We start from the raw sequence: 25072 nt of genomic DNA on the forward strand, positions 1-25072 counted from the left end.
CGGTACATACTGCTGTAATGCTATGCGGTTCATAAGGATAGTGTCGCTAACAAATTGTCAGCCAACATAACATGTAATGTAATTTTTTTGAAAAGTCATTACTTTATTACATTTCTTAACATTTGTCATAATTAGTTAAAGCAATTAATTTGTATCCACTCTCGTCGGACTTCGGCCGCATATTTTTATCTGCCATTTTCTTCAAATCTGAAAACGTTGTGCAGCCACGCCCATTTTGTGAAGAATCATATTATGGTCTCTTAAAGCACGGAAATAGTGTCCAATGCTTGTATACTTTAGTACGACTTCCGGGAACTTTTGACATACTAACTATATCCATACTAATACAAATAAGCATACTGCATACTCAATATACGTCACAAATAGTGCGGTGAGTATGACGACTATTGTACCCCCTAGCCCAAATGTATATATACTTGTGTTCCCCATGTACTTTTTGTATTGATTTGTTGTTAATAAAAATAACAAATATAAATAAATAAATAAATAAAATAAAAAGTATGTGTATTCAAACACAGCTGAAGAGTCTAGTTTTGTGAAAGGGATTTTACAGGCATGCTGGGAACATGAGTGAAGACAGAACACGAGCTTTGGGTGGGTGGGGAATACCCAGGCAAAGGAGATTTGACTGTATGGAAGGGAGTTTAGTCCAAAGGTAGTTATTCCTGTAAATCCACCATGGCTACTCCCGCCTCCAGTAGTTGATCTAGAAGTGTTGGAGAAACTACAGAAAGATAGGGAGGGTGTTGATCCAGCTGATTTATTTAAGAGACGTCTGGAAACTGTGTATCAGGATTTTGTGGCCATTTACACAGATTGTTCAAAAGATCCAAGGACAGGACGTACTGGGTCAGCATTTGTAGTGCAGGAATGTGGGGTGGAAGTCAGGAAACGTATTACAGATCATCTGGCTGTATATACGGCGGAGCTGATGGCCATACTGTTGGCCTTGCAGTGGGTGGAGGAAGTCAAACAAGACAGAGTAGCTATTTGCTCTGATTCATGTGCAGTGTTAATGAGTCTCCAGTCCTTTAGGTCACATAGCAGACAATACCTGCTTTATGAGGTGCTACAAATCCATGGCAGGATTAAACAGATGGGTTTTCAGATAAGATTGAAAGGGTCCCAGCCCATGTGGGGGTGGAGGGGAACGAGGCAGGATATGAACAGGCTAAACAAGCACTTAGTAGTGGGGATGTTGATGTTGAAGTTTCAATGAGCAAGGCAGAGGCAAAAATACTGATATATACAGTGATGGTGCAGAGATGGCAGGAGCAGTGGAATAGAGATAATAAGGGAAGGCATTTATTTCAAGTACAATGGAAAGTCGGGGAGTGGAGTACAGCAGGAAGGGACAGAAGAGAGGAGGCTATTTTTACAAGATTAAGGGTGGGACACAGCCAGTTGAATAATACATTAAATGTGATAGGAAAGCATCCAACAGGAAAGTGTGATTATTGTCAGGAAACAGAGACTGTGGACCATGTATTGCTACAGTGGTCCACTGTAGCTCAATTGGTAGAGCATGGCGCTTGTAACACCAGGGTAGTGGGTTCGATCCCCGGGACCACCCATACGTAAAGATGTATGCACACATGACCGTAAGATGGCATATTATATTATTATTACAGTGTTGGCAGTATTAGAGGGAAAGAGAGAGGATGAGATCTGGTATGAGGGAGAAGGGGATACAGGAAATTAGTTTAAAGAGTATATTGAATAGAACGTCATTAGATATAGCTCAAATATTTTGTTATCTTTTTTAAGAGCAACGGGGCTGGCCGGTAGGATTTAGTTTCTCGCTGTCTCTGGCCCACACTCCAGTACAGTAGGTGGCGGTAATGGACCATAACGTTGGATGCCAACCGCCGATAAATCCCACTGAATAAGAATAAGAAAAAGAAAAAGAAGAAGAGTTTGCCGGAAAGCCACACGAAGAAGAAGAAAGGTCAAAGTTGATCGTGCCCATGTGTGTATGTATGTGTGTTGGTGTAGCGATAGATAGATAGCTAGCTACTTGTAAAAGGGTTTCTTCTTGCATTTGTGTGTCAGACTGTACAAATGTCGTAACTGGATAAACTTCCGACTTTGTGCTATAAGCAAGACGTGTATTTAACGATTTTTCGTGGATCACTCGTGAGTCTCCTGCAAAGGATTTTTTTCCAACTTATAGCAAAACTTTTATTGCTAGTCATGGTAGCTAGCTAGCTAACCATAGTAAATGTATTGTGTGATGAAGCTAGTTTAGTTAGCTAGCTAGCTGAATCAGTAACGATAGCTAGCTATCTCCTAGTTTTAGCCTGTTAAACTTCTTAGCATTCAATGAAGACATGAGAAATGCAGAAAATTCGAGCCTTGATAGCAAGTCCACGAGTGTTGCGTATCAAAAGCAACGGTAAGCCTATTTTTGCTAAATTAGTTGACCTAGTTCGGAGGAAAGTCAATTTGAGTTAGTCATCCATATTGCAGTAGCTAGTATTCTAATGTTAACTCGCGTTACATGTTAAGCTGTGACCATTGGTTGGCACCTCCTCCAGTTAACGTTAGCCTGTAGATCTGACATTATTGGAAGGATGTCCCCTGTAGTGATTAACCATATTGTTTTTACCTATCCAGACCTTTTAGATTCAGGAGTACCTATGGTGAAGGTGCTAAGTATTGATTTCAGCCCAAGGCTGGATTTAATTTCAGAAAATTGTTCCCTCCCGTCCGGTTTCCTTCACTCCCCTTCTCAGATATGATTTTCAGATATGAAGGAGTTGAATAGGTGAAATCAAAGGGGTGGAAGCTAGGTGTAGGTGCACACTTACCCTGGTAGTGAATGAACAGGGCTGAAATGCCATAACTTCAATTAAATACAGCCCTACACTCACTAGCTATTTGTGTTTTCATCAGGTTGGCTTTACAAGTGTGCAGGGATAAGGTGGATGATGAGCGAAGAGTCAGGGAATGTGCTGACCAAGCCACTGAAACGAGTGGAGGAGGGAAATGGAGAGTCGGGTGAGAATGGGCACATCAGAAAAAAGCTTAAGTCTGATGTAGAACAGACTGGTGACGAGAGGAAACACCCGAAAAGAAAAGTGGTCCTGCTTTTGGCATATTCAGGCAAAGGTTACTATGGTATGCAGGTTGGTATTACCCCTCTTAATCTTTTCATAAATCTTATCCCAATGAGGGATGTTTTTAAACAAAATGGCTACTCCATCTACCTGCTACTTTCTAAATTCTTAATCTGTTTTGTGTTTCAGAGAAATGCTGGATCATCCCAGTTCAAAACCATTGAGGATGAGCTGGTCACAGCACTGATTAAGTCTGGGTGCATCCCAGACAACCATGGAGATGACATGAAAAAAATGTCATTCCAAAGATGTGCAAGAACAGACAAGGTATGGGAGACAAACATGGAAAGGGCTTAGTTGCTGTCTGCACAAATGCGTCCCTTAAGCAAGTAGTCTTACATACCTATGTTTTATACCTGAAGTAATGGCATGCACAGGATAAGACATGCACTGTGTGTGGCCTCAAACACAAATGGATTATTACCTTGCTTTGTGATCAGCTCCATTTGTTTTGTGTCAGGGTGTTTCTGCAGCAGGTCAAGTGGTCTCTCTAAAACTATGGATGATTGAAGACGTAAAGGAAAAGATCAACTCCAATCTTCCTCCACAGATCAGAGTGCTGGGTGAGATCGCACTGCTTCCAGTTAAATGTGTTGGAGACAAGCCTAAAACCTTCAAGGAAGCCCATGGTGTCAGAATTAAGAATATGTTCTTGAAGTCTAGGTGGTCTCTTTTGGGAAGTCATTGATTCAACTTTTTAGTTCTCATGTGAAAATGTGTTGGACGTGGGCTGACAATGGAATTGTTAATTGTCCAATGCTGTTTATTCTGCCTATTGGCTTAAAAAAAAAAATATATATATATATAAAATAAAAACAATTTATCTAAAAAAGAACTAAGGATTCTTAGTTATCAATGTGTTTTGACATAGTTTGTGATTTAATTTTTTTGTCCCGGTAGGTCTGAAACGAGTGACTGGGGGCTTCAATTCTAAAAACAGCTGTGACGCCCGCACATACTCCTACCTGCTCCCCACAGTGGCCTTCGCCCCAAAAGACTATGACACCCAGAATTCTGCTGCATTCCGCCTGGAGCCAGAGACACTGCAGAGAGTAAACCGGCTGTTTGGCAGCTACAAGGGCACTCATAACTTTCACAACTTCACCTCCCAGAAGGCCGCACGGGACCCCAGCGCCCGCCGCTACATCACAGAGATGACCTGTGGCGAGCCCTTTGTGCGCGGTGACACAGAGTTCGCTGAGATTACCGTGCGTGGCCAGAGCTTCATGATGCATCAAATCCGGAAGATGATTGGCCTGGTGATAGCTGTGGTGAAGGGCTATTCTGGGGATGAGGTGTTGAAGCGAAGTTGGGGCGAGGAGAAGGTGGATGTGCCCAAGGCCCCTGGGCTGGGCCTGGTGCTCGAGAAGGTGCACTTTGACAGGTACAACAAGCGCTTCGGTGGGGACGGCCTCCATGAGTGCCTGGAGTGGACTGAAGAGGAGCAGGCTATCTTGGCCTTCAAGGAGGAACACATCTATCCCAGCATTGTGAAGACTGAGTGCCAGGAAGGGTCCATGGCCAGCTGGATGGCCACACTGCCCATACATGACTTTGAGGCCACTGCAACAGGGGCTCAGGATAAGGACAGGGGGCAGGTGGGTGAATACAACAGGATAATGTTTGCCAGTAAAATTGTCAGTGGTTGTTTTTGTAAGTCCTGTTGGTTTTTGTAAGACAAAATGTTTAACATTAGTAGCTTAATCGTCAACTATGAGCAGTTCACACTTGAACTCATAAAACCTGCTGTCTTTTTGGGAAATGCCATCACCCGCTCTTTTTTTTAAAAACTCATAAAACTTGTTTCCATTTTCAGGATGATGACGAGGAGGGTAATGGTTCAGATTCTGCACTTTGAAGTCTCCGGCGAGTGGAAAGACACCCTTTGCTGTATCTCTCAAGAATGAGCTTATGTTTTGCTATGGAAATGCATTGTCAATAATGCCACTGATTTACTCAACAATTAAGACATTTGAATAAACATTTTGTTCTTTAATTTAAACCATTGACTGTGAATCCTTTTTAGTAATATTTAACATATTGTATTTGGGAGGATTTGTTAGCTTGACACATTAATGAAACAAACACTGCTTGAGAAGACAGACCGGTCGAAGACGGCATGCCATGACGTTAATTATGGTATTTGATAACAATTTCGATGTTTCTCAATTATGGAAGTATATTTCATTACTGTACATCTAAAATATTTGAGAGACTTGGAATATTATTTGGCCATGCCCAGCACGATATACCCGCCGACCACAAGGGGGCGAAATTAGAACATCAAGTACTCCAGTCTACCCAAAACTGAAAAAAAGATGGCCACTTCCAAGAGGCGCAACGTGAGTTCAGAAAACACAACGGAAGATAGTATAAAAACACCCAAAATAGACATCAATAGTAAGATATGATTATTCAGAGCAGGAAACATGCCAACGATGTGTTCGATGTTCTTGAGTATCTTCATGTATGTAACTTCAAAGAAACGTTCTCCTAATGTGTGGTTCGTGTCATCTTTGCGTTTGGAAAGCTAGCTAACCAGACCCTCATATTCACTTTGCTCTCCTAGTTGTATTGGTTATTGGCAATTCCATATTCGATATCAATGCACATTCTCTTCACTTTCATCCTCAGTCAGAGAAAGAGAAGAACGTTGTTTGTGCGATCAATGGGTGTAGTAAACTGTTCTGCACATCATTAGAGAGGCGAGACCTGTATGTTGGGCAACTGCCCAAAGAAGAGCTGTTAATTGGTGAGTATCCGTTACGCTCTGGAACTCCAGATCTGGCAACCAGAAAAAAAGGTAGTTATGGCATTTCCTCACCAGGTAAGGACAGCATATGTATTCTGATTGGGGAAAGTATTTAGTTCAGTCAGTGACATCTACAGAGTTGGACTGCAAACGAATGATGTAGGTGTATATTATTTATTTTGCTTGGGTCCCGAGACTATGCCAGTGACTGACTGGTTGTTTTGTGGCAGGTGATCGCAGTGCGGATGAGAAGTACTGCATGTTCATGCGCCACCGCTACAACGACTGTTTGGAGCAGCTGCTGGAACACATCAACCATGAATCATACCAGATTAAAGTGAGTGACTTTTCTGACTGTCAATATTAGTGCCAGGAGGTAAGACTCTAGCCTGGTCCCAGATCAGTTTGAGCTCTTGCCTACTCCTCATCACTCAATTTAATAAGACGTTTGCAAGAGAGCACAGACAGACTAGCAAGGTAGAAAAATTCTGGCCTCTAGTATAAAAGGCCTGCTGCTTCTTAAATTTTTTATTTTAAATATTATTTTATCAAATGTAAGGGGTAGATCAGCTTTAATATTGCAGATATATTGTAACTTCCATCAATGTAATTGTCTGCATAATTTCCAATCCCCCATATATATTTTTTGTAAATGTGTATATACATACACACATATACAGGAAATACAGTGCCTTGCAAAAGTATTCATCCCCCTTGGCGTTTTTCCTATTTTGTTGCATTACAACCTGTAATTTTAAGTGGATTTTTATTTGGATTTCATGTAATGGACATACACAAAATAGTCAAAATTGGTGAAGTGAAATGAAAAAAATAACTTATTTCAAATAATTCAAAAAAATAAATAATGGAAAAGTGGTGCGTACATATGTATTCACCCCCTTTGCTATGAAGCCCCTAAATAAGATCTGGTGCAACCAATTACATTCAGAAGTCACATAATTAGGTAAATAAAGTCCACCTGTGTGCAATCTAAGTGTCACATGATCTGTCACATGATCTCAGTTTATACAGCTGAAGTTGGAAGTTTACATACACTTAGGTTGGAGTCATTAAAACTCGTTTTTCAACCACTCCACAAATTTCTTGTTAACAAACTATAGTTTTGGCAAGTCGGTTAGGACATCTACTTTGTGCATGACACAAGTCATTTTTCCAAAAATTGTTTACAGAAAGGTTATTTCACTTATAATTAACTGTATCACAATTCCAGTGGGTCAGAAGTTTACATACACTAAGTTGACTGTGCCTTTAAACAGCTTGGAAAAATCCAGAAAATGATGTCATGGCTTTAGAAGCTTCTGATAGGCTAATTGACATCATTTGAGTCAATTGGAGGTGTACCTGTGGATGTATTTCAAGGCCTACCTTCAAACTCAGTGCCTCTTTGCTTGACATCATGGGAAAATCAAAAGAAATCAGCCAAGACCTCAGAAAAAAAATTGTAGACCTCCACAAGTCTGGTTCATCCTTGGGAGCAATTTCCAAATGCCTGAAGGTACCACGTTCATCTGTACAAACAATAGTACGCAAGTATAAACACCATGGGACCACGCAGCCGTCATACCGCTCAGGAAGGAGACGCGTTCTGTCTCCTAGAGATTAACGTACTTTGGTGCGAAAAGTGCAAATCAATCCCAGAACAACAGCAAAAGGACCTTGTGAAGATGCTGGAGGAAACGGGTACAAAAGTATCTATATCCACAGTAAAACGAGTCCTATATCGACATAACCTGAAAGGCCACTCAGCAAGGAAGAAGCCACTGCTCCAAAACCGCCATAAAAAAGCCAGACTATGGTTTGCAACTGCACATGGGGACAAAGATCGTACTTTTTGGAGAAATGTCCTCAGGTCTGATGAAACAAAAATAGAACTGTTTGCCCATAATGACCATTGTTATGTTTGGAGGAAAGGGGGGGGGGGGCTTGCAAGCAGAAGAACACCATCCCAACCGTGAAGCACGGGGGTGGCAGCATCATGCTGTGTGGCTGCTTTGCTGCAGGAGGGACTGGTGCACTTCACAAAATAGATGGCATCATGGGGAAGGAAAATTATGTGGATATATTGAAGCAACATCTCAAGACATCAGTCAGGAAGTTAAAGCTTGGTTGCAAATGGGTCTTCCAAATGGACAATGACCCCAAGCACACTTAAAAAGTTGTGGCAAAATGGCTTAAGGACAACAAAGTAAAAGTATTGGAGTGGCCATCACAAAGCCCTGACCTCAATCCTATAGAAAATGTGTGGGCAGAACTGAAAAAGCGTGTGCGAGCAAGGAAGCCTACAAACCTGACTCAGTTACACCAGTTCTGTCAGGAGGAATGGGCCAAAATTCACCCAACTTATTGTGGGAAGCTTGTGGAAGGCTACCTGAAACGTTTGACCCAAGTGAAACAATTTAAAGGCAATGCTACCAAATACTAATTGAGTGTATGTCAACTTCTGACCCACTGGGAATGTGATGAAAGAAATAAAAGCTGAAAGAAATAATTATCTCTACTATTATTCTGACATTTCACATTCTTAAAATAAAGTGGTGATCCTAACTGACCTAAGACAGGGACTTTTTCTGACATTTAATCCTAGTAAAAATTATGTTCAAATACTAAAGAAACTAAACAGATATCACATTTACATAAGTATTCAGACCCTTTACTCAGTACTTTGAAGCACCTTTGGCAGCGATTATAGCCTTGAGTCTTCTTGGGTATAACGCTACAAGCTTGGCACACCTGTATTTGAGGAGTTTCTCCCATTCTCCTCTGCAGAACCTCTCAAGCTCTGTCAGGTTGGATGGGGAGCGTCGCTGCACAGCTATTTTCAGGTCTCTCCAGAGATGTTCAAGTCCGGGCTCTGGCTGGGCCACTCAAGGACATTCAGAGACTTGTCCCGAAGCCACTCCTGCGTTGTCTTGTCTGTGTGCTTAGGGTCGTTGTCCTGTTGGAAGGTGAACCTTCGCCCCAGTCTGAGGTCCTGAGCGCTCTGTAGCAGGTTTTCATCAAGAATCTCTCTGTACTTTGCTCCGTTCATCTTTCCCTCGATCCTGACTAGTCTCCCAGTCCCTGCCGTTGAAAAACATCCCCACAGCATGATGCTGCCACCACCATGCTTCACCGTAGGGACGGTGCCAGGTTTCCTCCAGACGTGAAGCTTGGCATTCAGGCCAAAGAGTTCAATCTGGGTTTCATCAGACTAGAGAATCTTGTTTCTCATGGTCTGAGAGTCCTTTAGGTGTTTTTTGGCATCTCAGGGATGATCAATGGAAACAGTATGCACCTGAGCTCAATTTCGAGTCTCATAGCAAAGTGTCTGAATGCTTTTGTAAATAAGCTATTTATGTTTTTTACATCTTAATAAATGTGCAAAAAATTCTAAAAACCTGTTTTCGCTTTGTAATTACGGGGTATTGTGTGTAGGTTGAGGGGGGGGGGGAATTATTTTATCAATTTTAGAATAAGGCTGTAACGTAACAAAGTGGAAAAAGTCAAGGGGTCTGAATACTTTCCGAATGAACTGTATCTTGTTGTTTTTCGTCCCACCGTTCAGCTCCACTCATCCCATCTCTTAACACCATCCATATTGGATTTATATTTACCATATATTTTTCTACTGTGCTGTGATGTTTGACAAAAGTTCTGATTGTAAATTAAATACTTTTTTTTGCTAAATATATTATATTATTGATCGATTTACTATTACTTTTTAAATCACCCAGTAGCTCCAGGTAAATGTTGCAGTTCTTCAGCCATTCCTGGACCTTCGACCAAAAGAAAGCTACATATGGACAGTACCAAAACAAATGATGTAATGATTCTGTCTCTTCGCAGCAAACTCTGCAGAGCTGGGATGGTTGTATCCCCCATATATATAATATTATATTGGTTGCAAGAATTGCATAAAATAATTTTAAATTAAAATATTATAAGTTTTGAATCCGGCGTCGTTTTGCGTATCAGTTCATAAACCATGTGCCATGGAATCGGTAAATCGCAAATCTCTTCCCAACTATTTTGCAATCTATATGGCACAGCTGTCCATTTTTTGGTCCTTTAAATGAAACTGGTATACTTTTTTATTTATCACAATTTTCTTTAACCAATTTTGGTCTTTAATCAGGGCCGACAGACAAGTTCCTTACTTTTTCCCCCTTCCACTTGCCTCTTCCATTTTTGCGGTAGTTCTGCAATTAGTTGGTTGTAATTTTGGGTAGAGCAGACATTTACATATATTTTTGTTAGCTGCATGTGTGACAACTCCACCAGTCCTATTTATGTCATTTACATCATTATACCTTTTTTTATAATAATTTTTTGGTAATTAGTATATTTTAGTTTAACCACTTTGTTGTTGTATTTTTTCTGTCTTTTCTGGTGGATTAAACTGAAATTGCAACCAACTTTCAATGGCTTGTTTTAAAAATAGCAATATTTTGGAGATTTTAATTTTCAAATAACCGAAAGTGAGAGGTTGTTATCCCAATTCATATTCATTATATAAATAGGCCTGTTTAATTTTGTCTGGCTTGCCGTTCCAAATAAAATGGAATATTTTTTGCTCATATAATTAAAAAAACAGGTCGATAGGTGTATCAAGACCATAAGCAAATAGGTAAACTGGGATATGATTAAAGAGTTGATTTTTTTCACAAATAAATAGGTATTTTCCTTTCCATGGTAGCAAGATCTTATCTATTTTTGCTAACTTTCTATAAAATTGTATTGTAGTGAGATCATTTATTTATTTTGGGCTATGTATACCGAGTATGTCCACATCACCGTCAGACCATTTTATTGGTAAACTACACGGTAATGTAAAAGTTGTATTTTTTTAGTGATCCAATACGTAATAGTAATGTGCTTGTAATCCAGAGAGGTTAGAAAAAGTAGCTAGGTCCTCTATAAGGCTGTGGAGGGACCCAAATTGTGGATTTAAAAGAACATGAATTATCAGCGTACAATTACATCTTTGTTTTTAAGCCCTAGATTTCTAACCCCTTGATATTATTGTTGGATCTGATATTAATAGCTAACATTTTGATTGTCCACTATCGGCATATCTATTTATAATAGCAACCTTGTTTTACTCCTCTTGACAGTTTAATATGTTCAGAGAAATAGCCATTATTTACTATTTTACACCCAGATTACTATACATAACTTTAACCCATTTTATAAGAGATTCTCCAAAATTGAAATATTCCAGGCATTTATATATAAATTACAGTCATAGTTTATCAAAAGCCTTTTCAAAGTCGGCTATGAATACCAGGCCTGGTTTCCCAGATTTTTCATAGTGTTCTATTGTTTCCAGTACTTGTCATATATTATCTCCAATGTATCGTCCATGTAAAAAAAACCTGTCTGATTTAGGATGAATAATATCCGACAATACCTTTTCAATTATATGCGCTATGCATTTTGCTAGAATTTTTGCATCACAACTCTGAAGTGTAAGGGTCCTCCAATTTTTTTTTGGGACTGGGTCTTTATATTTACCACTTGGATCCTGTTTCAGTAATAATGAAATCAGACCTTGTTGAGTATCTGATCATCTACCATTTTTATAGAGTGGTTAAAACATGCTAATAACGGTCCTCTGAGGATATCAAAAAAGGTTTGGTATACCTCCACTGGTATGCCATCCAGCCCTGGAGTTTTCCCGGACTTAAAGTCTTTAATTGCATCAAGAAGTTCCTCCTCTGTAATTTAGCCTTCACATGAGTCTTACAGTGTACCGCTGTTAATTTTACATTATTAATAGAAAAAAAATCCATACTAACTTCAGTTAGTGGAGATGGAGGAGACTGAAACAAAAACATATGCCTAAAGTACCTTTTGGTGACTCATGGGTTACTCCATCATTTGTAACAAGTGAAGATAAAAAAAATAAAAAGAAGTGCATTTTCCCCCTATATTCCATCCAGTTCGCTTTATTTTTTATAACATATTACACTTGATCTTTCTTGAATAAGTTCCTCCATTTCTTTGTTTTTCCTCTAACTTATTCTGTGCCTCTATGGTACCGTTTTTATTGATATCTATCTGTACTGTTAGTCCTTCCATTTCCTTTGTTAATATGGACTCTTTTGACCTAAGTTGCTTTTGTTTTAAAGATAAGTACTGAATTACATGGCCTCTAAAGGCACATTTTAAAAGTGTCCCATACAGTAAGGGGATCTGCTGTACCTACAGTGGGGAGAACAAGTATTTGATACACTGCCGATTTTGCAGGTTTTCCTACTTACAAAGCGTGTAGAGGTCTGTAATTTTTATCATAGGTACACTTCAACTGTGAGAGACGGAATCTAAAACAAAAATCCAGAAAATCACATTGTATGATTTTTAAGTAATTAATTTGCATTTTATTGCATGACATAAGTATTTGATCACCTACCAACCAGTAAGACTTCCGTCTCTTACAGACCTGTTCGTTTTTCTTTAAGAAGCCCTCCTGTTCTCCACTCATTACCTTTATTAACTGCACCTGTTTGAACTCGTTACCTGTATAAAAGACACCTGTCCACACACTCAATCAAACAGACTCTAACCTCTCAACAATGGTCAAGACCAGAGAGCTGTGTAAGGACATCAGGGATAAAATGGTAGACCTGCACAAGGCTGGGATGGGCTACAGGACAATAGGCAAGCAGCTTGGTGAGAAGGAAACAACTGTTGGCGCAATTATTAGAAAATGGAAGAAGTTCAAGATGACGGTCAGTCACCCTCGGTCTGGGGCTCCATGCAAGATCTCACCTCGTGGGGCATCAATGATCATGAGGAAGGTGAGGGATCAGCCCAGAACTACACGGCAGGATCTGGTCAATGACCTGAAGAGAGCTGGGACCACAGTCTCAAAGAAAACCATTAGTAACACACTACGCCATCATGGATTAAAATCCTGCAACGCACGCAAGGTCCCCCTGCTCAAGCCAGCGCATGTCCAGGCCCGTCTGAAGTTTGCCAATGACCATCTGGATGATCCAGAGGAGGAATGGGAGAAGGTCATGTGGTCTGATGAGACAAAAATAGAGCTTTTTGGTCTAAACTCCACTCGCCGTGTTTGGAGGAAGAAGAAGGATGAGTACAACCCCAAGAACACCATCCCAACCGTGAAGCATGGAGGTGGAAACATAATTCATTGGGGATGCTTTTCTGCAAAGGGGACAGGACGACTGCACCGTATTGAGGGGAGGATGGATGGGGCCATGTATCACGAGATCTTGGCCAACAACCTCCTTCCCTCAGTAAGAGCATTGAAGATGGGTCGTGGCTGGGTTTTCCAACATGACAACGACCCGAAACACACAGCCAGGGCAACTAAGGAGTGGCTCTGTAAGAAGCATATCAAGGTCCTGGAGAGGCCTAGCCAGTCTCCAGACCTGAAAAAAAAATAGAAAATCTTTGGAGGGAGCTGAAAGTCCGTATTGCCCAGCGACAGCCCCGAAACCTGAAGGATCTGGAGAAGGTCTGTATGGAGGAGTGGGCCAAAATCCCTGCTGCAGTGTGTGCAAACCTGGTCAAGACCTACAGGAAACGTATGATCTCTGTAATTGCAAACAGGTTTCTGTACCAAATATTAAGTTCTGCTTTTCTGATGTATCAAATACTTATGTCATGCAATAAAATGCAAATTAATTACTTAAAAATCATACAATGTGATTTTCTGGATTTTTTGTTTTAGATTCCGTCTCTCACAGTTGAAGTGTACCTATGATAAAAATTACAGACCTCTACATGCTTTGTAAGTAGGAAAACCTGCAAAATCGGCAGTGTATCAAATACTTGTTCTCCCCACTGTATGTTATGTCGGAAAAAGTCAGTTATAAATTCTTCTGTCCTAGTTAAAAATAAGTTGTCATCCAATAGGCTTTTATTACATTCCCAATATCCTCGCCCACGTGGAAATTCTGTAAGAGTAATGTATATGTCAATTATTTGATGGTCGACTTCAGAAGCTATGATGATTAGGGCCTGGTGTTTTTCCCGGATCTGCTGGGTCACATGGTAAAGAAAAACCCTTGGCCTAATCATTAGTGACATGTGGTGTGTGAAATGTATTTTCATGGATTTAGTAAAATGTTGAGTGTGATTGGTGTGATGATGCTATTTATTCCGATGCAGGAAAGTGCCCTGTGTGCACTGATGAAGTTTGCCTCCATGGAAGGGAAGTTCACCCTCCAGGACTTGGACTGGAGTGAACACTACAGCTTCCCAAGAGAACTCATCCAGGTAGGGGTTTCAATGAAATACTAAGTTTGTTGCCTTGCGCAAATGTTACACCATTTAAGCTTGAAAAAGAAAAGGAGAGCCGCACACTCAAGGAGCTCAGATGCAATAATTTAATAACCTAATAACCAACGTTTCGACAGACAAGCTATCTTCATCAGGGTATAATGACAAACACTGTGGGTCACTAGTTTATATAGTTTCAAAGGACACACACAAGTGTATGTAATCATGGCCTGGTGTGGCTTGATATCATTGGTTAATTTACAGATATAAATAGAACATATAAAAAACATGAATGGATAGCATACGATCAAATATACAATTTGGCTACATACAGTGAGGGAAAAAAGTATTTGATCCCCTGCTGATTTTGTACGTTTGCCCACTGACAAAGACATGATCAGTCTATAATTTGAATGGTAGGTTTATTTGAACAGTGAGAGACAGAATAACAACAAAAAAATCCAGAAAAACGCATGTCAAAAATGTTATAAATTGATTTGCATTTTAATGAGGGAAATAAGTATTTGACCCCTCTGCAAAACATGACTTAGTACTTGGTGGCAAAACCCTTGTTGGCAATCACAGACGTCAGACGTTTCTTGTAGTTGGCCACCAGGTTTGCACACATCTCAGGAGGGATTTTGTCCCACTCCTCTTTGCAGATTTTCTCCAAGTCATTAAGGTTTCGAGGCTGACGTTTGGCAACTCGAACCTTCAGCTCCCTCCACAGATTTTCTATGGGATTAAGGTCTGGAGACTGGCTAGGCCACTCCAGGACCTTAATGTGCTTCTTCTTGAGCCACTCCTTTGTTGCCTTGGCCGTGTGTTTTGGGTCATTGTCATGCTGGAATACCCATCCACGACCCATTTTCAATGCCCTGGCTGAGGGAAGGAGGTTCTCACCCAAGATTTGACGGTACATGGCCCCGTCCATCGTCCCTTTGATGCGGTGAAGTTGTCCTGTCCCCTTAGCAGAAAAACACCCTCAAAGCATAATGTTTCCACCTCCATGTTTGACGGTGGGGATGGTGTTCTTGGGGTCATAGGCAGCATTCCTCCTCCTCCAAACACGACGAGTTGAGTTGATGCCAAAGAGCTCGATTTTGGTCTCATCTGACCACAACACTTTCACCCAGTTCTCCTCTGAATCATTCAGATGTTCATTGGCAAACTTCAGACGGGCCTGTATACGTGCTTTCTTGAGCAGGGGGACCTTGCAGGCGCTGCAGGATTTCAGTCCTTCACGGCGTAGTGTGTTACCAATTGTTTTCTTGGTGACTATGGTCCCAGCTGCCTTGAGATCATTGACAAGATCCTCCCGTGTAGTTCTGGGCAGATTCCTCACCGTTTGTCATGATCATTGCAACTCCACGAGGTGAGATCTTGCATGGAGCCCCAGGCCGAGGGAGATTGACAGTTTTTTGTGTTTCTTCCATTTGCGAATAATCGCACCAACTGTTGTCACCTTCTCACCAAGCTGCTTGGCGATGGTCTTGTAGCCCATTCCAGCCTTGTGTAGGTCTACAATCTTGTCCCTGACATCCTTTGAGAGCTCTTTGGTCTTGGCCATGGTGGAGAGTTTGGAATCTGATTGATTGCTTCTGTGGACAGGTTTCTTTTATACAGGTAACAAGCTGAGATTAGGAGCACTCACTTTAAGAGTGTGCTCTTAATCTCAGCTCGTTACCTGTATAAAAGACACCTGGGAGCCAGAAATCTTTCTGATTGAGAGGGGGTCAAATACTTATTTCCCTCATTAAAATGCAAATCAATTTATAACATTTTTGACATGCGTTTTTCTGGATTTATTTGTTGTTATTCTGTCTCTCACTGTTCAAATAAACCTACCGTTAACATTATAGACTGATCATTTCTTTGTCAGTGGGCAAACGTACAAAATCAGCAGGGGATCAAATACTTTTTTCCCTCACTGTAGGCCTACAAACATTTACAATGAATAGCAAAATCACGAATAGTCACAAGAATGGCTTCAGATCAAAGTCTACGTTGAGACCGAAGGAAGCAAAGGTCTTTAAATTAAAGAACCAGGCAGCCTCTGGTTCTTTTTAATTTAAAGAGGCAAGTTTGAAACTGGACCCACCTGTATTTATGCCATTTAGCAGCAATTATATTATATACATAATTGTTTAGCAGACACTTACAATCATGCGTGCATACGTTGTTAGTATGGGTGGCCCCAGCGGGAATCGAACCCATGATCCTTGGCGTTGCAAGCGCCATGCTCTACTAACTGAGCCACACATGAAAAGTTGAGATTTTGCCTATCTGTAACGATCCATTGCTCTTAACAGGCAGTGGTGGAGAGGCTGCTCTCTCAGATGGAGGATATGGCGCTTCTAATCTCCAGATTTCAGGAGTACCTGGAGATGGAGGATGTGCGTTACTACGTCATGAGCTCCGTCCGCGAGAACCTGGGCAGGGTGATGGACAAAAACAAAGGGGTAAGCCCCACCAGGACTGGTGTCTATGATTGAAGGTTCTAAATGAGGTGGTTTATTGTAGCTTGTTTAGTTGTCTGTTTTAACGCAGTTATGTATTGTAAACATTCTTCACTCTTTTCTCTTCAATCACCTGAGTTGACCTGTGCTCCACACCTTAGTATATATACAGTGTGTGCAAATGTAGCAAGTTATGGAGGTAAGGCAATAAATAGGCTTTAGTGCAAAATAATTACAATTAGTATTAACACTGGAATGATAGATGTGCAAGAGATGATGTGCAAATAGAGATACTGGGGTGCAAATGAGCAAAATAAATATCAATACAGGGATGAGGTAGTTGGGCGGGCTAATTTCAAAAGGGCTGTGTACAGGTGCAGTGATCGGTAAGGTGCTCTGACAACTGATGCTTAAAGTTAGTGAGGGAGATAAGAGTCTCCAGCTTCAGAGATTTTTGCAATTCGTTCCAGTCATTGGCAGCAGAGAACTGGAAGGAATGGCGGCCAAAGGAGGTGTTGGCTTTGGGGATGACCAGTGAGATATACCTGATGGAGCGCATACTACGGGTGGGTGTTGCTATGGTGACCAATGAGCTAAGATAAGGCAGGGATTTGCCTAGCAGTGATTTATAGATGGCCTGGAGCCAGTGGGTTTGGCGACGAATATGTAGTGAGGGCCAGGCAACGAGAGCGTACAGGTCACAGTGGTGGGTAGTATATGGGGCTTTGGAGACAAAACGGATGGCACTGTGATAGACTACATCCAATTTGCTGAGTAGAGTGTTGGAGGCTATTTTGTAAATGACATCGCCGAAGTCAAGGATCGGTAGGATAGTCAGTTTTACGACGGCATGTTTGGCAGCATGAGTGAAGGAGGCTTTGTTGCGAAATAGGAAACCGATTCTAGATTTAACTTTGGATTGGAGATTCTTAATGTGAGTCTGGAAGGAGAGTTTACAGTCTAACCAGACACCTAGGTATTTGTAGTTGTCCACATACTCTAGGTCAGACCCGTCGAGAGTAGTGATTCTAGTCGGGTGGGCGGGTGCCAGCAGCGTTATATTGAAGAGCATGCATTTAGTTTTACTAGTGTTTAAGAGCAGTTGGAGGCTACTGAAGGAGTGTTGTATGGCATTGAAGCTTGTTGGAGGTTTGTTAACACAGTGTCCAATGAAGGGCCAGATGTATACAAAATGGTGTCATCTGCGTAGAGGTGGATCTGAGAGTCACCAGCAGCAAGAGCGACATCATTGATATACACGGAGAAAAGAGTCGGCCCAAGAATTGAACCCTGTGGCACCCCCATAGAGACTGCCATAGGTCCAGACAACAGGCCCTCCGATTTGACACATTGAACTCTATCTGAGAAGTAGTTGGTGAACCATGCGAGGCAGTCATTTGAGAAACCAAGGCTATTTAGTCTGCCAATAAGAATGCGGTGGTTGACAGAGTCGAAAGCCTTGGCCAGGTCGATGAAGACGGCTGCACAGTACTGTCTATTATCGATCGCGGTTATAATATCGTTTAGGACCTTGAGCGTGGCTGAAGTGCACCCATGACCAGCTCGGAAACCAGATTGCATAGCGGAGAAGGTACGGTGGGATTCGAAATGGTCGGTGATCTGTTTGTTAACTTGGCTTTCAAAAACTTCCGAAAGGCAGGGCAGGATGGATATAGGTCTGTAACAGTTTGGATCTAGATTGTCACCCCCTTTGAAGAGGGGGATGACCGCGGCAGCTTTCCAATCTCTGGGGATCTCAGACGTTACGAAAGAGAGGTTGAACAGGCTAGTAATAGGGGTTGCGACAATTTCGGCGGCTAGTTTTAGAAAGAAAGGGTCCAGATTGTCTAGCCCAGATGATTTGTAGGGGTCCAGATTTTGCAGCTCTTTCATAACATCAGCTGTCTGGATTTGTGTGAAGGAGAAGCGGGGGGGGCATGGGCAAGTTGCAGCGGAGGGTGCAGAGCTGGTGGCCGGGGTAGTGGTAGCCAGGTGGAAAGCATGGCCAGTCGTAGCAAAATGCTTGTTGAAATTCTCGATTATTGTAGATTTATCGGTGGTGATAGTGTTTCCTAGCCTCAGTGCAGTGGGCAGCTGGGAGGAAGTGCTCTTATTCTCCATGGACTTTACAGTGTCCCAAAACTTTTTGGAGTTAGTGCTACAGGATGCAAATTTCTGTTTGAAAAAGTTAGCCTTTGCTTTCCTAACTGCTTGTGTATATTGGTTCCTAACTTCCCTTAAAAGTTGCATATCGCGGGGGCTATTTGATGCTAATGCAGTACGCCACAGGATGTTTTTGTGCTGGTCAAGGGCAGTCAAGTCTGAGGAGAACCAGGGGCTATATCTGTTCTTAGTTCTGTATTTTTTGAATGGGGCATGTTTATTTAAGATTGAGAGGAAATTACTTTTAAAGAACAACCAGGCATCCTCTACTGACGGAATGAGATCTATATCCATCCAGGATACCTGGGCCAGGTCAATTAGGAAGGCCTGCTCGCTGAAGTGTTTTAGGGAGCGTTTGACAGTGATGAGGGGTGGTCGTTTGACCGCGGACCCGTTACGGACGCAGGCAATAAGGCAGTGATCGCTGAGATCCTGGTTGAAGACAGCGGAGGTGTATTTAGAGGGTAAGTTAGTCAGGATGATATCTATGAGGGTACCCATGTTTACGGATTTAGGGTTGTACCTGGTAGGTTCGTTGATAATTTGTGTGAGATTGAGGGCATCTAGTTTAGATTGTAGGATGGCCGGGGTGTTAAGCATATCCCAATTTAGGTCACCAAGCAGTACGAACTCTGAGGATAGATGTGGGGCAATCAATTCACAAAGGAACCATTTAAGGCAGTTTGAGAGGGACTTGGGGTTCTACAGTGAAATTGTATAATAAGAACTAACCCAAACAGTAATAGGCAAGGCATATTGACATGGGAGAGAGGCATAAAGCAATCACAGGTGTTATTAGAGAGAGCTAAGACAACAACTGGTAATATAGATAAAGTTTGGGCTGAGGCTAAACAGAATAAACAGGACAGGGTACCGTGTAAAGGAACAGTCCAGCAGGCATCAGCTGTGCAGCTGAGTGATCATAAGGTCCAGTGAACAGCAATATGAGTCCGATAGCAGTTCAAATTGGTGCTTCAGCACAGCTAGCAGGAAGCACAGTTGTAGTTTACATGTGCTAGCGGGCCGGGGCTAGCAGATGGATCTTCGTGGCAGTTGCCTGTGCACTTGAATGGCGAATGTGAAGCGTCAAACACCACTCAAGCATCAATTACCAGTTGAGAAATAAAAATTGTAGCTCTTTTTAATCGTCGCCATAGTTTTTTTATTTTTTTACACACGATTGCCTTTAGAATTGTTGTGCAATGATTGGGCTTATTAAAGCACGTTTCACTCCAGCAGCAACACCCAGCTGTTTGAGCTGTATCAGCAGCTCTCGCGCTACATCGACTGGCATTTCAATCAATGAATAGACTAAAATGCATTATTTCGCAATGGGATGTTTTTTCCCCCCGGACAATTGGCTGGCTCATTTTTAAAAATCAGCTTAAAAAAAAAATTTGTGTCTAAAGCAAGCTAATACTGGCTAACGGAAATCCTGCCGTGATTCGGTTCTGAGGTGGAAGTTGGGAGAGTTATATTTGGGTGTTGTGGTGAGGGAGGCCCCGCTCTCTCCTTTCCCAGATGTTTAGTTCATTTCATTCCGATCTCCTTTGCATTATTGTAGCCATTTTCTGCAGCCTGTCAACTATGCCTCTGCCTATCCCTGTTCTCTCCTCTCCACACAGGCTATACAAACGCCTCACACCGCGTGGCTGCTGCCTCTCTAACCTGGTGGTCCCTGCACGCACCACCCACGTGGAGTTCCAGGTCTCAGGCAGCCTCTGGCAGACATATCAGTATGGATGACGGATCACCACCTCAAGCTGAACCTTGGCAAGACGGAGCTGCTCTTCCTCCCGGGGAAGGACTGCCCGTTCCATGATCTCGCCATCACGGTTGACAACTCCGTTGTGTCCTCCTCCCAGAGTGCGAAGAGCCTTGGCGTGACCCTGGACAACACCCTGTCGTTCTCCGCTAACATCAAGGCGGTGACCCGATCCTGTAGGTTCATGCTCTACAACATTCGGAGAGTACGACCCTGCCTTACACAGGAAGCGGCACAGGTCCTAATCCAGGCACTTGTTATCTCCCGTCTGGATTACTGCAACTCGCTGTTGGCTGGGCTCCCTGCCTGTGCCATTAAACCCCTACAACGCATCCAGAATGCCGCAGCCCGTCTGGTGTTCAACCTTCCCAAGTTCTCTCACGTCACCCCGCTCCTCCGCACACTACACTGGCTTCCAGTTGAAGCCCGCATCTGCTACAAGACCATGGTGCTTGCCTACGGAGCTGTGAGGGGAACGGCACCTCCGTACCTTCAGGCTCTGAGCAGTCCCTACACCCAAACGAGGGCATTGCGTTCATCCACCTCTGGCCTGCTGGCTCCCCTACCTCTGCTGAAGCACAGTTCCCGCTCAGCCCAGTCAAAACGGTTCGCTGCTCTGGCACCCCAATGGTGGAACAAGCTCCCTCACGATGCCAGGACAGCGGAGTCACTCACCACCTTTAAGTAATCCTTCTAACCCCCCCCTTACCCCACCCCACCCAAAAAAATGTTTTAAGTGGTTATCCCACTGGCTATAAGGTGAATGAACCAATTTGTAAGTCGCTCTGGATAAGAGCGTCTGCTAAATGACGTAAATGTAAATGTTCTTTAGGTCTGGGGAAGAGGCTTCCAGGGGACTGGATGGGGGCGGAACATGGCGGATACCTTCAGTCGTGTAGCCTCAACCTTAACTTACTGTGTGATTTATTGCCCCTTGATACATTCGACAGCTAAACATGAAGACTGGAAAGCAGCCAAACTAAAAGTAAGCAAAGTCTCCCACCAACTACATGAAACAGCATTTTTGTGTCTCTCATGATAAGAAGTCTTTGTATTGATATACACTACAGGTCAAACGTTTTAGAACACCTACTCATTCAAGGGTTTTTCTTTATTTTTACTATTTTCTACATTGGATGTCTTCACTATTATTCTACAAACTATGAAATAACACATGGAATCATGTAGTAACCAAAAAAGTGTTTAAAAAATCAAAATATATCTGAGATTCTTATACACCCTTTGCCTTGATGACAGCTTTGCACACTCTTGGCATTCTCTCAACCAGCTTCACCTGGAATGCTTTTCCAACAGTCTTGATGGAGTTCCCACATGTGCTGAGCACTTGTTGGCTGCTTTTCCTTCACTCTGCGGTCTGACTCATCCCAAACCATCTCAATTTGGTTGAGGTCGGGGGATTGTGGAGGCCAGGTCATCTGATGCGGCACTCCATCACTCTCCTTCTTGGTAAAATAGCCCTTACACAGCCTGGAGGTGTGTTGGGTCATTGTCCTGTTGGAAAAAAAATGATAGTCCCACTAAGCCCAAACCAGATGGGATGGCGTATCGCTGCAGAATGCTGTGGTAGCCATGCTGGTTAAGTGTGCCTTGGATTTTAAATAAATCACAGACGGTGTCACCAGCAAAGCACCATCACACCACCTCCTCCATGCTTCACGGTGGGAACCACACATGCGGAGATCATCCGTTCACCTACTCTGTGTCTCACAAAGAAACGGCGGTTGGAACCAAAAATCTCCAATTTGGACTCCAGACCAAAGGACAAATTTCCACTGGTCTAATGTCCATTGCTCGTGTTTCTTGGCCCAAGCAAGTCTCTTCTTCTTATTGGTGTCCTTTAGTAGTGGTTTCTTTGCAGCAAAATCGACCATGAAGGCCTGATTCACACAGTCTCCTCTGAACAGTTGATGTTGAGATGTTTCTGTTACTTGAACTCTGTGAAGCATTTATTTGGGCTGGAATTTCTGAGGCTGGTAACTCTAAATAACTTATCCTCTGCAGCAGAGGTAACTCTGGTCTTCCATTCCTGTGGCGATCCTCATGAGAGCCAGTTTCATCATAGCGCTTGATGGTTTTTGCGACTGCACTTGAAGAAACATTCAAAGTTCTTGAAATGTTTCCGTATTGACTGACCTTCATGTCTTAAAGTAATGATGGACTGTCATTTCTCTTTGCCTATTTGAGCTGTTCTTGCCATAATATGGACTTGGTCTTTTACCAAATAGGGTTACCTTCTGTATACCCCCCCTACCTTGTCACAACACAACTGATTTGGCTCAAACGCATTAAGAAGGAAAGAAATTCCACAAATTAACTGTTAAGAAGGCACAACTGTTAATTGAAATGCGTTCCAGGTGACTACCTCATGAAGCTGGTTGAGAGAATGCCAAGAGTGTGCAAAGCTGTCATCAAGGCAAAGGGTGGCTTTTTGAAGAATCTCAAATATAAAATACATTTTGATTTGTTTAACACTTTTTTGGTTACTACATGATTCCATATGTGTTATTTCATAGTTTTGATGTCTTCACTATTATTATACAATGTAGAAATTAAAAAAATAATAATAAAGAAAAACCCTTTGAATGAGTAGGTGTTCTAATACTTTTGACCGGTAGTGTAAGTGTGAATGTAATGATCATCTCCTCTACCCATCAGGAACACAAGTGTGCCTTTGAGTGGTTGTGGCTTGGGTTTCTGAAGTATAAGGTATAAGATCCACTTTAACATAAAGTATAGACCACCTTGTTTGGACTTTGATCCCGACTGGAGTCTGCAACCCAGAATTAAATTTTCCTTCTCATGTCTGTCTGTCTCTTCCTGTAGTTGCCCAGCAGCATGTACAAGAAGGTGCTGGTGATCCTCCATGACTCCATCCTGCCCAACATAAGCAATCCCACACCGATGATCGACTTCCTGACTGCAGCCTATGATGTTGGTGAGTTGGGTTTCCATCATCTGCTTTTATAGTCTCTTCTATAGAAGACAATCTGGTTAATTCCTGGTACATTGTGTTTTCTGTGTCTGTACAGGAGGGGCAATCAGTCTGCTGGCCCTCAATGGCCTGTTTGTGCTCATCCATCAGCACAACCTGTAAGTATTCCTCACTCTTAGTGCATAAGGTACTGATCCAGGGAAAGTTGCCTTCCTCAGCTTCTGTAGGTTTAGGTTGGATTTAACCTGGAAAAGCTGATCCTAGATCCATGTCCTCCAGCACAGATATTTGCATTGGATTAGAGCTATTAAAACAGGTAGACATTACCCATATCATAGGAACCTGGTCCTAGTTATGGAATATGTTCAAGTTGGAGTTATTTTCCCACAAGGCTGTAGTGACTACTTTTTCTAGTTATGACCGTCTGACTAAGTGTGTGTCTGTGTGTCTGCAGAGATTATCCCGATTTCTACAAAAAGTTGTACAGCCTGCTGGAGCCCTCTGTTTTCCATGTGAAGTACAGAGCGCGCTTCTTCCACTTAGCTAACCTCTTCCTCTCCTCCACGTAAGACCTCTCCTTCATGCTCACTCCATTCACTCTCGATGACTGGCATTTCATCCTCACATTTGCTGTAAAAAAAACAGTCAACAACACCTTTTGTCCATTGTCTCGTCTTTCTAAGTCACCTGCCAGTCTACTTGGTGGCAGCGTTTGCTAAGCGTCTGTCCGCCTGGCCCTCACGGCGCCACCTGCTGCCGTGCTCATGGTAGTACCCTTCATCTGCAACCTGATCCGCCGTCATCCTGCCTGCCGAGTCCTCGTTCACCGCCCCAGTGCAGCAGACGGTAGGGTGTCCCCATTTCACCCCATACACTCACCTGTCTGGAGATGGGAATGAATGAATGGATAATGATTTTAATGTTGTGGTGGGTTAACATTTAGGCAAGGTCTCAAAGGGCTTTCCAATAGATAGCAGATTGTTTGACATTGCTTGTCATTCATGTGTTTGGACAGAAGCCTGTGATGACCCCTACCTGATGGAGGAGGAGGACACCACCCAGTGCCATGCCCTGGAGAGCAGCCTGTGGGAGCTACAGGTGTGTAGGGCTCTCCAGAGAAACACACATGATCCATAGAGATGAACACAACCAATCTCACTCAGGGCTCTTAACTTTTTACTCTTGCTCTCCTCCTGAGTATAGACTCTTCAGAAGCATTACCACCCTGATGTGGCCAAGGCTGCCATGGCGATCAACAAGCCCCTGTCACAGCAGGAGGATGACATCAGAAATGTATGTTTATATTGGTGTTTGTCGCCATGTTATTGATGGAATGTGTTTCCATGTCTGTGCACATAGCGGATGGAGCAGGACCTGAAGCAAAAGCAGAGCAAGACTGTGCCGCTGGAGTTTGACCCTGCCACCCAGCTACTGCAGGGCTCTGGAGGGGTGGGGGTGCTGGGCCTGCACTTCTCTCTAGAGTAGAGACAACCAGCACTAGGACATTCATACACCTAGCTCTTTGGACCTCACTCCCTCTCTCCGATAACCCCTTTTTATTTCAGCTCCACATTTTTCTCTTGTTTTCTG

General features: G+C 42.6%; 1 protein-coding gene and 1 pseudogene across 3 annotated transcripts; both read left to right on the forward strand.

Moving 5' to 3' along the window:
- The first annotated feature begins 1969 nt into the window (after positions 1-1969).
- Positions 1970-5139, forward strand: LOC311100072 (pseudouridylate synthase 1 homolog). 2 transcript variants are annotated; one of them, XM_084140814.1, is made up of 6 exons: positions 1970-2157; positions 2917-3149; positions 3270-3407; positions 3601-3703; positions 4041-4738; positions 4957-5139. In XM_084140814.1, exons 2-6 carry the CDS (start codon positions 2949-2951, stop codon positions 4996-4998), a joined length of 1182 nt encoding a protein of 393 aa, XP_083996940.1. In that variant the 5' UTR covers positions 1970-2157; positions 2917-2948; the 3' UTR covers positions 4999-5139. The 2 variants fall into 2 exon arrangements, with proteins under 2 accessions (XP_083996940.1, XP_083996939.1); XM_084140813.1 differs by having other exon boundaries at positions 1979-2416.
- A 319-nt stretch (positions 5140-5458) lies between these two features.
- On the forward strand, positions 5459-25072 carry LOC311099424 (nucleolar complex protein 4 homolog; annotated as a pseudogene). The gene is made up of 14 exons (XR_014615714.1): positions 5459-5607; positions 5775-5892; positions 6123-6229; positions 14032-14139; positions 16455-16604; positions 21362-21514; positions 23206-23256; positions 23374-23485; positions 23580-23640; positions 23937-24047; positions 24166-24328; positions 24498-24580; positions 24686-24799; positions 24842-25072. The product of XR_014615714.1 is annotated as a nucleolar complex protein 4 homolog (transcript).

This window comes from Coregonus lavaretus (assembly GCF_964263955.1).
Source record: "Coregonus lavaretus genome assembly, chromosome: 24".
Lineage (NCBI taxonomy): Eukaryota > Metazoa > Chordata > Actinopteri > Salmoniformes > Salmonidae > Coregonus > Coregonus lavaretus.

Excerpts from the sequence above, each read along its gene's own strand:
- LOC311100072 (XM_084140813.1), top strand. The coding sequence starts at position 2,359 with ATGCAGAAAATTCGAGCCTTGATAGCAAGTCCACGAGTGTTGCGTATC. Across the intron at positions 3,150-3,269 it reads AAGGTTACTATGGTATGCAG|AGAAATGCTGGATCATCCCA; the intron begins GTTGGTATTACC and ends TTTGTGTTTCAG. Across the intron at positions 3,408-3,600 it reads GATGTGCAAGAACAGACAAG|GGTGTTTCTGCAGCAGGTCA; the intron begins GTATGGGAGACA and ends GTTTTGTGTCAG.